This window comes from Drosophila teissieri, chromosome 3L, assembly GCF_016746235.2.
Source record: "Drosophila teissieri strain GT53w chromosome 3L, Prin_Dtei_1.1, whole genome shotgun sequence".
NCBI classification, from domain to species: Eukaryota; Metazoa; Arthropoda; class Insecta; order Diptera; family Drosophilidae; genus Drosophila; species Drosophila teissieri.
In genome coordinates this window covers 13,547,178-13,562,574 of record NC_053031.1, presented here as the reverse complement: position 1 = coordinate 13,562,574, position 15,397 = coordinate 13,547,178, and the positions used below count along the sequence as shown (strand labels likewise).

At 46.7% G+C, this 15,397-nt stretch overlaps 3 protein-coding genes across 5 annotated transcripts; all 3 read left to right on the top strand.

Moving 5' to 3' along the window:
* On the top strand, positions 1 to 4,872 carry LOC122617457 (zinc finger protein sens). The gene is made up of 4 exons (XM_043793321.1): positions 1 to 297; positions 647 to 1,743; positions 3,730 to 3,880; positions 4,124 to 4,872. The coding sequence occupies exons 1-4, from the start codon at positions 138 to 140 to the stop codon at positions 4,354 to 4,356; spliced, it is 1,641 nt and encodes a 546-aa protein (XP_043649256.1). The 5' UTR covers positions 1 to 137; the 3' UTR covers positions 4,357 to 4,872.
* A 6,628-nt stretch (positions 4,873 to 11,500) lies between these two features.
* On the top strand, positions 11,501 to 13,284 carry LOC122617113 (POC1 centriolar protein homolog). Of its 2 annotated transcripts, XM_043792816.1 has the most exons (3): positions 11,501 to 12,576; positions 12,647 to 12,850; positions 12,988 to 13,284. In XM_043792816.1, exons 1-3 carry the CDS (start codon positions 11,698 to 11,700, stop codon positions 13,114 to 13,116), a joined length of 1,212 nt encoding a protein of 403 aa, XP_043648751.1. In that variant the 5' UTR covers positions 11,501 to 11,697; the 3' UTR covers positions 13,117 to 13,284. The 2 variants fall into 2 exon arrangements, with proteins under 2 accessions (XP_043648751.1, XP_043648750.1); XM_043792815.1 differs by having other exon boundaries at positions 11,519 to 12,576; positions 12,647 to 13,284.
* Positions 13,285 to 13,542: 258 nt separating this feature from the next.
* Positions 13,543 to 15,178, top strand: LOC122616886 (transmembrane protein 19). Of its 2 annotated transcripts, none has more exons than XM_043792469.1 (2): positions 13,543 to 13,799; positions 13,855 to 15,178. In XM_043792469.1, the coding sequence occupies exons 1-2, from the start codon at positions 13,691 to 13,693 to the stop codon at positions 14,748 to 14,750; spliced, it is 1,005 nt and encodes a 334-aa protein (XP_043648404.1). In that variant the 5' UTR covers positions 13,543 to 13,690; the 3' UTR covers positions 14,751 to 15,178. The 2 variants fall into 2 exon arrangements, with proteins under 2 accessions (XP_043648404.1, XP_043648405.1); XM_043792470.1 differs by having other exon boundaries at positions 13,548 to 13,799; positions 13,867 to 15,178.
* The last annotated feature ends 219 nt before the right edge of the window (positions 15,179 to 15,397 follow it).

Here is a 15,397-nt window from a genome sequence, read left to right as displayed (position 1 = left end):
TCCAAGATCAGTACGCCAAGAAAGTGAGATTTGTGCAGTGAACACAGCTGAGAAAAATCCCATCAAAAGACTGTAAAGAATCAGTATAGGACAAATCAGCCCAGTGAGATCCCAAAAGTAAAGACCCAAAAATCAAAATGAATCACCTATCGCCGCCGCCGTCGCCGCACTCCCAGCAGCCGAGTCCCGCGGGATTGGGCTGCCATGGAGCAGCTCTGGACAAGCAGTGGATGCAGCGGGCCTCCGCCTTCAACACGGTGATAGCCTCCGCAGCAGCACAGAAACTCAATGGAAGAGGTGAGTTTCCGATCTGGATTTGCAGCAGAAGTACAAGAGGCAGTAAAGATTATTAAGAAAGTTTAGCCTACAGAAAGGATTTAAATGATCCAAAGATTAAACATTAGCAGGGACTAAAATCAAAGGATCACACGATTGTACTCAGTTTCTTAAAATAAAAAAAATCTACTATATCAATTTGAGCTATGTAGTTATCCTTAGTAAAAAGAAAAGAAGAAAACGTATCCTAACTTTTCTGAAGTTCCTAACAATAAGAGGGTAACCATACCCTCTCAGCAATCTGAGGATACTTTTCTCACCTAATCACTACTATCAAACTGATCCGTTTCATTTGCATTTCCCATCGTAGATCTGCCCTTCTTGTACAATCCACTGCTCTACTCCAGTGCCCTGCTGTGGCCCCAATTCCTGTTGTCCTCGGCCACGGCTTTGGGAACTCCACTGACCCCCATGACCCCCAAGTCACCCGCCTCCGTGGTCCTGGGTCAGCGGGATCGTGACTTTGCCTTGACGCCCGAGAAGGAGCATGAGCTCCAGCTGAACAACAACAATGAGAACAGCAAGCAGGACTACCAGGAGCAGGACGAGGATATGCCACTGAATCTGAGCACCAAGGAGCGCATCACATCGGATGATTGCAACCGGGAACAGTATCACAGCAGCAGCAACAACAGCAGCAGGAGCAGCTCCAGCAGCGAGGTGGAGCCACTGCATCCGATGACCTCCCTGAACGTGACCCCGCCACCGCTGAGGGCTGTGAATCTGAAGAGCTCGAGCACACCACAGCAGCAGCGCCAGAGATCGCAGGGTAACATCATCTGGTCACCGGCTTCCATGTGCGAGAGATCGGCGAGAAGGGAGCAGTACGGCCTGAAGATGGAGGAGCAGGGCGATGAGGAGGAGCACCAGGTGGACCCCATTGTGCGAAAGTTCAAGTATGAGCGCAGGACGGCTTCCATATCCTCGCTGCAATCCCCGATCTCCTCGCTGCCCGCTCCCGCCTCGACTGCCGTCCAGGATCTGGAGTTCGAGGTGGCCCAGCAGCAGTTGTATGCCCATCGCAGCGCCTTCATGGCCGGATTGACGGGCAACAACCTGGAGCTGCTCACCCAGCACTTGAAGCTGAAGAGCGAGCAGCCGCAGCAGCAGCACCAACAGCAACAGCATCGCATCAAGGACGAGCAGCAGCAGGATAACCGCTCGGCAGCGGCTCTCATGAATTTGGTGGCAGCCGCCGAGTTCGGCTACATGCGTAATCAACACCAACAGCCGCAGCAGCAGCAGCAACAACAGTTGCATCATCAGCAGCAGCAGTCGCAGCAACATCAGCATCAGCATCAGCAGCAACATCCTGACTCGACGGCCACAGATGTTGCGCGTCGTTCGTCCTCCTCGTCCTCTTACCAAGGCGAAAACGAGGAGAAGCGCAGCGGCAGGAATTTCCAGGTAAGCAGACTCAAACAGGATAAACGCGTCGTCTGGGGGAAATATGAAGAGGAAATCGAGGGCAAATCGCTTGAAAATCTCTGAGCCCCGTCCCTCTTTAATGGGCTTATCACGTGTCCTGCAGGACCACGATCTAGAACCCAAACCACACCGAGTTCTAATAGTATCATTGCATAAGGTTGCGTGTCCTCGGCAATTCCCTTGTGTTAATTGTTTCATATTTTGTCCTCGAAGGTTTTAATTGTCACCGAGCCAAAATACCCCACCAATACCACTTTCAATTTGGAAAAGTGGCACAGCAAATACTGTCGTAAAGTTCGTAATACAAGCCAAGCCGATAGAGCTCTATGGAAATTCAATTAAGTCCCATCGAAATCACGCAATTAGTTAATCAAATAATTTTGATTAGCGCCAGTGCGGAGGGGGTACTGCGCCCCCCCGAAGATTTATGTACAAATTACAATCATAATTGTCATTTCGATATTGGATTGTTGGATTGTTGGATTGTGCGAAGGCAAAAGGGGCACACGACCCTCAGGAATTTGAGACGACTTACCCTTGTGCCTGATGCCTACCCCGATGTCATATTGCGTTTATATCCATCAACACCCGCCGCGAGTCCTTATATTTTTTATTTTTCCCATTTTTTTTTCACACATTAAAGGGTCAGTGAAATGCGATAGGTTTTCGGGCTTCAGGAGCGACATATGGACATATGGTCAAAAAGCCGAGGAAGACAGTTGCCAGAGTCCTTCGCGCAGACGCAGTCACTGTTCCTCAGCTGTTTATGCTGTTTATGCTGTTTTAAAAAATCGAATTTTTTCTGTAATTCGTGCTTTACATCTGTTCTCCACTGGAGGCCCACCCGGCTGACTCAGACTTTGGGGTTTCTCCTTAGCTCACTTCATGTTCCCTTGCTCTTTTTTGCCTTTCGAGCTTTGCCAACTTCCGTTCCGTTGTCGGAGCTAAGCAAATTGACATTGTGGCTCAGACACTGGAGCGCAGCTTGACAATAGAGCAACTAATTGGGTCTGAGTCTGAGTTTGAGTCTGAGTCTAGGCAATGTGTGTAGTGGATATGGTCCACTCGAATGCAATGCGCAAATAGAAAATCCCAAAAACAAGGCTCAACAAAATATGAAAACATTAAAATCAATAAGAAAGAAATGTTCAAAAACAGCCACTTGTGTCAATTTACAATTACGCGTGAAGACCATGCGGGGGTTTTCGAAAAAAAAAAATTGTCTCACATCAGCATTTCACCCATTTCTGTTTTACTTTTCGTTTTTTCCATGTTTTCATGTTTTCGTGTTTAATAAATGTCGCCCACGTAGGCCGACGATTTGAGCTGTGTTATGTCAATGTTTGGTTACTTGCAACGTTGCTGCAACTGGCAAACTGTTCAAACATTTAATCTGACAACCGAAGATGTTACAGCCACTGGATCTGGATCGGGATTCGTCCAATCCGCGATCGATCCACCATGGATACCAGCTGTGTTTGGCCCACAAATATACAGTGCGGTATATACAATGTATATGCATGGCTAAAGCTAAAGCTAAAGCTCCCTGGAAAGTGTTTCACTTGAGATTTAGCATTGGGCCGAGATAGACAGCCCCTTAAACAATATTTGCCTAGCTGTTTCAGCGCTGAGAAATGCCAGAGTTCTAGATTACCTCTAGAAGTCGCCTGGATGTGGGCTAAACACAAAGTTTGGCTTTGGGTTTTCCCTTATCGTCACCCGTCATCCGCCCAACAAATATTTGAGCACAAATCTAGTTTAATTCATGTGGCCACTGCGAATTTGGCTTAGACACACAGAAACGGCGAATTTATATATAAATTCTTTTCTGATTTTTTGACTATTTGGCTGCTGTACCAAGCTGTACAAACATGGGGTATTCTGGGGTTCCAAGAATCGTGACTCGCTCTCATTGAATGTGGTGTTAATAATGTTGTCTCCATTGTCTCTGTGTGTTTCTTTCAGTGCAAACAGTGTGGCAAGAGCTTCAAGCGTTCGTCCACCCTGTCCACACATCTGCTCATCCACAGCGATACGCGGCCATATCCCTGCCAATATTGCGGCAAGCGGTTCCACCAGAAGTCGGACATGAAGAAGCACACCTACATACACACCGGTAAGTTGAACATGAATATTCCTCGAAATCAGAGCTAGTCCAAGGGGATAGTACCAGCTCCTGTTCCTGGACAAATGTGTCAGAAGGCAGTGCAAACAGAGCACCCACCCTTGAGCACACAGATCGCTATCGCCTTTCAATTTGTCTAATTGCTGTAAAGCTGCCGTCGCCTCGCGGCCACAATTGATAAACTTTGAAGCGGCATTTAACTAATTGTGTTTATCGATTTTCCTGCGATTCCAGGCGAGAAGCCCCACAAGTGCACCGTCTGCCTCAAGGCCTTCAGCCAGAGCTCCAACCTGATCACGCACATGAGGAAGCACACGGGCTACAAACCCTTCGGCTGCCACCTCTGCGATCAGTCCTTCCAGCGGAAGGTGGATCTGCGCCGGCATCGGGAGAGTCGCCACGAGGAGGCACCTCCGGTGGAGGACCTGAAGCCTCTGAAGATGGAGGTGAGCAGCAGCAGCTGCTGACCAAGGCTAGGCCATCTCTGAGCCGGGAGTATCTGATCCCAGTATTAGCTAAGCAGGACGAGAGACACACACTCAGAACCAGATGATGATGTTGAGGGAGGAGGAGCAGATCACAGTTGGCCCTAAGTCTAAGTCGTTGCTATGAAGCCAAAGTTTGTTTTGTTTAGGCCTTCGCAAAGATTTACCTAATCGTAAGGATTAATTGTTAAAACCCATTATTAGCTAAGATACTGCCCTAAGTGTGTACATAGTTATTCCAGACAAGACTTTTCTTATAGCCGTTAAAACGTAGCCTAATGACTAATATAATTTATTGCATTAACCCTTATTGATTTGGTTTGAACTTAACCCAAAATTGGCAGCTAAACGTACCAAAGAACAACCTCAAACAATTGAACTACCACTTGGCGACCACTTGTCTAAATTTAGTTTCCTAATTTATTTAAGTTTATTGCTCTGGCTGGCATCACCCACTTTTATTTATACGATCTATGCGAATTTTTAGTTTATTCTTATTTTGTAGTATACCCAATGAATTATTGTAATTATATTTATTAGGCACGTATATGATTTTTGGAAAATAAAGTTGAAAGCTAAAAGAGAACAAACGAAGTATGTTTCTTTTGAAGGGAAATTATGGCGGATTAAATATATTGAATATCTTGATGATGATACCATATCCTCAAGCAAATATAGGGCTTTAAAATAGGCATATCACACATGATTTGATTAAAAGCTGGAAATTTTTGGTAGATGTTTAAATGAATTAAGAAAAGTTTCTACAATGGGTGGGTTAAATATCTCATTACTTCGATCAACCCCATGAACAGCTGAGAAATTCCTTGGTATCAAGGACACAACCTCCTCCTTTGAAGTACCACATTTCGATACAAATTGTCCAAAGCGCTCCAAATATTTTTTCGGGGGCCTGTTCGCAAACCTGATTTTATAGATGAATTCCTGCACGTACTCGATTGATGGGGAATAAGTTGCTCCTGTTTCGGGTGACGCGGTGATCTTTGATCTGTGCCCAATGTGGCATTTGGGGAATGCCCTTTGTAAGTCGCCGCGTTACAGCAGGTACATCCCCCTCCCGACATCCCCCTCAACATCCCGCCCCACTTGCAGTGGCCCGATCCTTGGGGAAAACGCCAATAAGTGTTCGAAGTTCGAACTAATTGCTGACGAAATAAAGTGAGAAATGGGGCTGTGCGGGGATCGAGGATCGAGGGCATGGAGCAATGGTCATTGAGGACTGCTGATCGCAATTTTCGGTAATCGAAATGTCCGAATGCATTTTGCGGCACTTTAAAACGCCCGAAATGAAGTTTGGCAGTTTACAAATCACCGACTTCCCTCATTATCGCCATTCATCGGCAGTTGGCAGTCGGCAATCAGAAATCGACGAAATCAGCGAGCCCCATCCGCAGGATTTCATTTGGGGCCACTTTCTGCAGCAAAACTCGATCGCCGCTTCTTGTTCTTGGGCTTCTTGACTTTGGCACGCCACAAATTGATCGAAATTGACAAAATATTGAACGAAAAAAACAAAATGAAAAGAAAACCTGGCAGGGGAGAGAGAAATATGCAGTTCAATTGTTGCCGAAGAAAAATGCAGTTCAAGGACTTTACGCCAAGTGCCGACAAAGTGGCGATCAAAAGTCAAAGAATGTAGATGCAACTGGGGCTGATCATCATACTATCGAATTGGCATTTGGCCAGGTGGATTGATGAGCTCAAGGTCGGATGTTTCACCGAATTAGTTGTGTACTTTGCAAATATTGGCTTAATTGAAGCTATTGAGTTTAGTCCAATTAAAGATACAGAAAGTTAATACCATGTATGGTTTTTTGTTTAGAATTTAGTCGAAGGAAAGCTTCTTCTGCATTATGCTTGTATATACTCCGAATAGCTAGAGGCACAAGAAACAGTTCCAAAAAGTATTCCTCGGAATTAGCTTGCACTCCAAAATGCACACTCGATAAGATACATTTACAGATACAGATAGGTCGCAGCCATATGCTGGAGTTTCTCCGCAGCGCTGACTCTCGGTTTATTAACCCCTTTTTCCGCATAACACCTGAGCCCACATAATTTGTCATGCCGTTTGGAATTTATTCAACAGTCGGGCAAGCCCCCATGGAAACAAAGGAGAGAGCTATGGAAAAAGTGTGGCTATCAAAAGACTGAAAAGCTGCAACCCCAAAACCAACGCAGACAATGCAGAATGGAAAACCCGGTATCGCGCGAGCGGGGGAAATTGTGAAGAGGAAATTGATCTTAGAAGTGGATGATGGTCTAAAGAAGTTGTAGGACCCGCAACTAATTCGTGTCCTTTCCTTTCCTGTCCCCTCCCCGCGCGCCTCATCATCTCATCGGTTCCGTTTTCCGGCTACCCCTAGTTCTTTGGGCCTCTTTTGGTGCCGGGCAGGTGACTTTTGACTTTGGCTATTAATAAAAATAATAGTTGCGGCTAAAAAAAGGAAAGAATAAGAAAAAAGGTGAAGAGCCCGGCCAAGAGCAAGGGCAAAAAAGATGTCTTAGGTCAGTTGTGTGTTGCAGGTGAAGTCGAGAGCCGGGCTCACAATTAAAATTCGGAGGGGATGCGATCGAAAAGGCACCTGTAATACACAGATAGAGGGAGACGGAAGGACTCGCAAAAGGAGCAGCAGGAGGATCATGCGGAGGAGCAGGGGCAGCAGCAGAGGCAGCAGCATCGGCTCAACATTACATCGGCTCATTTATGTTTATGTCCTTTCGTTGTAAGCAGCCTGGCGCTGATTCCCGATTCCCTCCAGCGGCATTGAGCACCTGCTGCCGCTTCTGATGCTCCTCCTCCTGCTGCTGCTCCTCCTGCTCCTGCTGCTCATTCTGCTGCTCATTCTGCTCCTGCTGCTGCTGCTGCTGGCGGAATCCTGGAACCTGTCGCATAATTATTGAGCCAGGCCCAGACGAGACGCGTGCTCAAAGCCGGTTTGCGGCAAAAAGCCATATGCCAGGAGGCAAATTACAACGGCGACCTGCAACCAGTTGACATGGGCCACACGACACCAGCAAAATCGGCAGCACTCAGAAAAAAATCTCAGCAATAACATTCGTTTACCAAAAATTACTAATTGGTTAAAGAAATACCAAGATATAATATCTTTTATACATTTAGCTAAATAAAATATCAATTTAAAGCAAAGCCAGACTATTTTATTCTCGAAGTAGTTTTAACACACATGTTTTGGTAAATTCAGATAAATCCAATTATGTTTTCAGTGCCGAAACATATCAGCAGAAGCCAAAAGATGCAACAGTCGTAAAAATCTCTCCCCCAGACGGACAGACCGCAAAAACATCGGAGATGGGAGACTGCGAGATCTGCATCTAATCTTGGCCCTCAGGGGAGTCGCTGCCGATTGCCTTTTTGAGCCACAAGCTGTCGCCTAAAATCCACAAGCGAAGGTGCAACAACAGTCGTAAGTGCGCCGCTGCACCTGTCACGCTCCATCGATATTACAACGATCGACTTGTCGGCTTGTTGGCTGGTTGGCTTGTTGGCCAGGCCAAAAGTGACCCAATTTCAACAGGCCGCCGGCTCGTTCTTCGTCTTCGTCTTGGTCTTCGACGTTGTCCCCTCCACGATTTTCCCTTTGAAACTGATAAGTTATGATTGCTTCACTTTTGTTTGATTGAGCATTGTCACCTGGCTGAGTATGCTGCTTCAAATTGATTGTTGGACGAATCAAATCCTGGATACGGGGTGTTGGGAAATGGGTTTTTATACGTTCTTAATGGACTCTCAAGGACAGGTGACTGCTGCATATGCTGGCATAAGAATATTAAAAGTCCATTGGGTCGTAAAGTCCTTTTCATGTCCTTACAGTAGTCATATTTTGATTAGTTCTAGTTGCAGGAGGTTGCAGGAGGGGAAGGATGTGTTCATCTAGAAGTTTCTATCACGAAGAAAAGAAAAATTCAATTTTTACTTCCAGACACTTAAAGTTGCTCGTTATGCTACAAAAAGTTATACATTTAGCTAATACACTTGGCTAAAATAAATGAGATAATTGAAGTTTACTTCTAATTAGGCAAGCAAAAGGACAATTTAGGAAATTTAGCACAAACATACTCGTAAGTGTGGTTAATACCATTCAAGATGCATGGTGATAGGAAAAGGACATTAGTAATCCTTAAAACCCATAGAACTCAACATGGCTAATTTCCTTTGCGCAGGTAGAGATTTCATTGACCAGTGCCTCCCAATCAGACGTGGCCAAGAGAACGAATACTGCTGCAGCCTGGCCAAGTTCGCTGGCCAAATCGGAAGCCAACAGAGTGCCGTGTCAGCGACTAAAGTCTGCAGGTTGCAGATTAGTCGGCAACCCCACCGCCATTCCCCGGGAAAATCTTAAGCTGTTTCGATTTGAGTGCAGAGGACAAATCCAAGTCAAATATGCAAATCAACCCCTGGTGGACACGGCGAATTGTGAAATCTATTCGCAGAGCTTAATTGGCAAGAAGGTGGACGCAAGACAATGACCAATCCGCTGGGCTTAGCAAAGGGTTGCGAAGACGAGGGCCACAACAAAAATGGTTAATTCAATAGCCAAGCAAAGGGTAAAGCCCCAGCAATTAAAACGACAAAATCTAAACACCAAATTGGGTACGGATTTCGTCTGTAAAGGTGCAAAGTCAAAGGGACAGGGGCGGGAGACATCGCATCGATCTCAAGGTGTTTTTTCGACTCTGAGCCCGAAGAAGACACAGATTATAGACAGATTTTGAGGCGGACGCCGACGGCGGCAGACAGACAATGGCCAACAAATTGCGGCCAAAGATGCAACATTTAGGGATGAGGTGGATCCAGGAACCCAGAGATCTGAGGATCAGCAGGTTGAAAACGCGAGCAAGCCGAGTCATTATAAGAATTTAAGCGCACCTTTCGTTTTGTTCTCCAGATCACCGGGATTCGAATTCGAGTCTGTGTTTGGGTTTGCGTTCTTGTTTTGGGCTTGAGTTCAAACTCGGATTCAGGGCGACAGGTGCTCGGCAGATAAGAGCAGAGCAAAACAGAGCACTGCGCATAGCGGTAGATGATTCGAATCGGCGAGGATCGTTATCCTGCTGCCGCTTTGGTCCTTCTGCTGCTGCTGCTGCTGCTGTGCCAGATTCTGGCGACCAGGACAGCAGGGGCTGGCCAAATTAATTCCTTGCCATATTTTATAATTCAACAGATGACACGAGCCAAACCGAGGGCTTCGAGCACTGAAGCACTGGCACGAGGGTCCGCTGCTTGATTGGTGCCTCTGGGGTCGGGCTGCTTGCCAAGTACCGATTCCCGATCCCGATCCCGATTCGGATCCCGGTTCTTAGGCACAGTTCGATCCTGCGGCTCGTTTGTGGCACAAGCCACATGCCACGCATCCAGGACTTTTGCTGAGCGGCTTTTAGATTACTCTGCCAAAGGGTTACATGTGCTTATTGGCAAAGTTAGATATGCTTAAGTTATTGTTTTTTTTGGTTTACTGAAAAAACTAGCTCTAGTTTTGTTGTTACACTTAATGTTTTTAGTGAACTGGTTGAAGATGATATGCAGGTTACATTTAAATTATTTGTTTTTATATATTTGTATAAGACTAACAATTATCTAATGATTATAATAAAAGTACTGATTTCTAAAGTATTGGTAACTGATATGATGCATTAAGAAACATATTGATGATTGAAGAGCATATATTTAGCTCTAACAGGTTAAAAGGCTAAGTTAAATACTTCACAAGTAAAATGATGATTTTTTAACCAATATAAATAAACCAATATAAAAATCTTGAGAAGAGTATTTGGCACTCGAGTGTCTCACGAAATCGGCACCTCCTTCATTATTGGGCCGAGGATTTTGGCTCGGCTTGAGGTTCTGGCGACTTTTTCCCCCCTGGCACATTAGCTTAGTTTATTTGAAAGTGCAACAGTTTGTTGATAAAAAGCAGTTTGTTGAACCCTCGCCAGAGTTCGATTGCAGTGGACTGAAGTGGAGTGGAGTGGCTCCCCTCAGGGAAGGGACAAACGACAACGACCTTTTGTCTATGCGATCTGCGGGAATAAAAACATGGCCAGGGGTTGCAATATGGGTATGGGTATCGGTCCTAACTGCATTTTGGCAAAGAACAGTTACGAGTTACGAGTAGCATGCTACAGGTGGAAATCGTGTGCTTGTCACACTAATTTCTCAAAGTTCGAGCGCAGTTAGCAGTTTGCAGTTCTCGATTGGGTCGGTGGTTTCGTTTGTAGTCCGCTCCTTTGGCCGTTGCACTTTCACAGTTGCACAGTTGCACAGTGGCTGTCACATTTCGTTGTTTAATTTGATGTCAGTTTTTAGACCTTTAGACTGGGGTCCATTGCCCGATCGACATGCTGGCCAACGCATAATTAGCCGATAGAGATAGCAGCAGCAGCAGCAGCAACAGCAGCAAAGGAGCCATTGAACTTGGCCAAAAACCAGCGGAGGATCATTAGAGAAGTTTGCTGAACGGCAGCAGGTTGAAGTTGAATGAACTAGCCCAGAGTTCGCCGGTCAGCAGAAAGGATAATGACAGCACAGGTAGGTCCCTGCCACTTCGGGTCTAATACATCTGCTGCTCCTCACGGGTGACATGTGTTCGAGGATCACCTAGAAGTGACGAGATCCCATCTGCAACCTGTTGCGGAAATCACTGTTTTGAATGGTCCCTGGCAACTTACCCCTAAACATGATTTTTGATTTGTTTACATAATAGTAGACAAACCTGGCATGTAAGAAAATCAAAACTTAAGTTACAAACCGATACTAGTTAAAAGGCATTTCTAATTAATTGTTTTATCTTCAGAAGTAATGTTGGTATAAAAACAAGAATAGATTATAGTTTAAAAGTGTTTAAACTTTAAAAATGTTTTAAATTGTATGAAATAGCTAGATAAATTAATCTAGAAACACTTTCAAAAATTGTAATATTTCAAAACGCAGTTTTCTTCAAAATTTCCTTTTTACACTGGTGTAAATGCATTTGAAATGGTGTAATAAAATGTAAGTTTACTGTAAACTTACGTTGTAACGCAGTATACATTCATCAATGATAGATGGCGCTTTTGATACTGTCATTTAGTATATTTATCGGGCAATTCGGTATATCCCTGTAATCGAAATCCAGTCACACTGGGCCAACGCGATTTAAAACCCGATAACCGATACTTTCAAATAACGCATCCAAACATCGACGACGCAATTTTCTCATTTTAAACTCAAGCGGCAAAGCAGTCCTGTTTTATAGAAAATTCCAATCAAAAATCGTAAGAACGAAAATAGTAATTAAAAACAAGATGCAGGGACTGTTCAGCGATCCGGCGCTGGAGCGCCACTTCACGGGCCACTCGGGCGGCATCACGCAGCTGCGTTTTGGTCCCGATGGCAACCAGATTGCCACCTCGTCCACGGACTCCACGGTGATCCTGTGGAACCTGAGCCAGGCGGCCCGCTGCATTCGCTTTGCCTCGCACTCGGCGGCGGTGAACGGAGTGGCCTGGTCGCCAAAGGGCAACCTGGTGGCCTCCGCCGGACACGACCGCACCGTGAAGATCTGGGAGCCCAAGTTGCGCGGCGTTTCCGGGGAGTTTGTGGCCCACAGCAAGGCGGTGCGCAGCGTGGACTTCGACTCCACCGGCCACTTCATGCTCACCGCCTCCGATGACAAGTCGGCGAAGATATGGCGCGTTGCCAGGAGGCAGTTTGTGTCGTCGTTTGCACAGCAAAACAACTGGGTGCGCAGCGCCAAGTTCAGTCCCAATGGCAAACTGGTGGCCACCGCCAGCGACGACAAGTCGGTGAGGGTCTACGATGTGGACAGTGGTGAGTGCGTGCGCACCTTCACCGAGGAACGAGCCGCTCCACGGCAACTGGCCTGGCATCCATGGGGCAACATGTTGGCCGTCGCCCTCGGCTGCAACCGCATCAAAATCTTCGACATTGCCGGCAGCCAGCTGTTGCAGCTGTATGTGGTGCACTCGGCGCCGGTCAATGACGTAGCCTTCCATCCCAGCGGACACTTTCTGCTCTCCGGCAGCGACGACCGCACCATCCGCATCCTGGACCTGCTGGAGGGAAGGCCCATCTACACTTTAACGGGCCACACTGATGCGGTCAATGCGGTTGCATTCAGTCGCGATGGCGACAAGTTTGCCACCGGTGGTAATGATCGTCAGGTAAGTTTCTATTTCTGCTTTATTAATGCTTGTAGGTGGCTCTACTCCTTGATTTCTGTTTCACTTGCAGCTCCTCGTCTGGCAGTCGAATCTACACACCTACGATGCTTCACAGTTCGAAACCAAGTCTGCCTTGGCTTCCTCCGGTTGCGAAACCAGCGGCGTCTCCTCGAAACAGAGCGTAGGCAGTGCGACCTCCAAGTCCAATGATCTCAGTATCCGCATTGATCCGCGCCAATCGCTGGCCTATCAGCTCTCGGAGGAGAACTTTCAGGTGCTCGATAGTAAACACTCGACTCAGCCGGAGGAGGTGCTCAGTCACGGCATGGACTTCAAGCCGCATATCCCAACCCCGCGCTTCTTTTAACCAACACGTTCAGTAGCGAACATAACCAGCCGAACCTTCCGCAGGTATTGGACGTGTCCATCGAATCTGGGTCGGATTTGTGCTCCTGTTCCGCGCGGCTGGACGAGATCAGTAAACTGTTGGCCCTGATCGATGAGCGTGTGCGGCGATTGGAGGGCATATACACATTATAGCCTTCTTAGCTCCCTAAAATACCAATAAACGTAGTATAATTCATATTTCGACCATAATTGATAGCGATCCTTGGTCGCAATTCTGTTAAGTTATTTTATGTCCGCAATGCAGTACGGCGCATTTTGCATATAGCTTTTAAACAGTTGTGAATATATCACTGAATTTTATTTTATTTTGTAATTTTAAAAGAAATTTGGGGGAATTATCTATTTATTAATAAGTTTGTTTTGGGTAATTATATTCCATTAACTATATTTGGAATTCATTAAATTATCTAAAGAATATTTCAAATACCTAGAATATGAAATGAATATGAATAAAAGTAATGAACAACTTTAAATATAGAAAATCATTTCTTTAGTAATTATATTTAAAATGTAACGTCAATAAAAACGGGATGGTTTGAGTCTTCGGTGAACGGTTAGCCAGGTTGCCCGCACTTGTGACACATTAGCATTTGGCATTTTCAAACACTTGTCCAACGGCCCCACTGCCCCAACAAAATAAACAAATTCCGCCGGAGAAAGTGGCGATAAACAGCGCCCAGGAAAGTCGTATACTGGAGCTGTCAAGATGCGTGACTGGATGCCGGTGCTCTTCTGCGGACTCTCCGTGCCGCTCTCGCTGTTCATGTGGCTGGGCAATGTGGCGCTGTCGAAGTTCTGGACCAGTGACTTTGAGGGTGAGCGATACGGATCGCCATGCGAACGTTACCTGGGGTCAACTAATGCCGAAAGGTTATCCAACAGAGTCCCGGGTGATTCCGCCGGTGCGCTGGCTCTTCTCCACACTGGCGCCCTTGGCCCTGATGACGGTGGCTCTGCGCCGGAGGAGCGTCAACCGATCTGGAGCTGCGCTGGGCATTCTGGTGGCCTTCATCCTCTCCATCGCCAGCCATCCGTTCTTCGCCAGCCTGGTGGTGTTCTTCTTCAGCTCCTCGCGGGCCACCAAGTTCCGGGCGCACATGAAACGCCGCTTCGAGAGCGATTTCCGCGAGGGCGAGGGCCAACGCAACTGGATACAGGTGCTCTGCAACGGAGGCATGGCCGCACAGCTGGCGCTGCTCTATCTGCTGGACTGCGGCAGTGGAGAGCGGGCGGTGGACTTCGCCCGGGAATACCGATCCAGCTGGCTGGGTGTGGCCGTGATGAGTGCGTTTGCCTGCTGCAACGGCGACACCTGGTCGAGTGAACTGGGATCTGTGCTGTCGCAACGCGATCCAGTGTCTATCATAACCTGGCGGCGGGTGCCGCGCGGTACCAATGGTGGGGTCTCGCTGCCCGGCGTCGTGGTGAGTCTGCTGGGCGGTCTGCTCGTCGGCTTTGGCTACTTTGTCACTGTTCGCTACACGGTGGAGGCCAAAATGCTTCTGGTTAGCCCACCGCAGTGGCCCATCATCGCCTTTGGTGGCATCGCTGGACTTTTCGGGTCCCTCTTGGACTCTGTGCTGGGTGGTGTGCTGCAGTTCTCCGGCATCAATGAGGAAGGCAAGATTGTGGATACACCTGGGAAGGGAGTGCGCCACGTGAGCGGACTGCGCATCCTGGACAACCATAGTGTCAACCTGATTTCCAGCATCGTCACCGGCGTCACCATTCCCCTCCTGGCCCAGAGATTCTGGCCCGTGCGCTGATTGTGTTTTTCATTAGGATATGCGTGATGCGGTATTCACTAGCCAAACATTTCAAAGGCTGCCTCACAAGATCAAAATTCATGTTTAACATCAACCCATGTTCATTAAGCCTGTAGACAGGCGTTCTCCATTGTTAGCCAGTTATCATTTCATAACGCCAGTGAATACCCTCCATATATATATTTTTGTGAAGCTTACATATCGCCAAGCGAACTAAGCGACTTTAGAGACTCGATGAAAGCAACGATTGGGCAGCGAATAGCCAAGGCAGTTAGATTATATTTACACTAAGGTAGCTAACCATGTTCCTCTACGGATTATGACTTTCTTGTTACTGCGACTGTCCACCTCTATTGTGTGTATAAATTCCATTAAACACGAACCATGCATGTGGAGATCCACATTGCCATTGTCTCGAAATTCTCGTACGTGACGGAAGAAATTTTCTGATTTGGTTATGTATATTCCTATGGCGTCATCTCAAGTTGTTTTCAACAATTTGGTGATCAATGATTGCTTGCCGCTGGAATAATTCTAGCAGACCTCGCTCCATATCGATTATGCAAATGTTTTGCTCGTGGCACAAACAATTGCTGTTGTGGTGAGTGAAATATGCCTACGGAATAGCATTACTATTTATAATACTA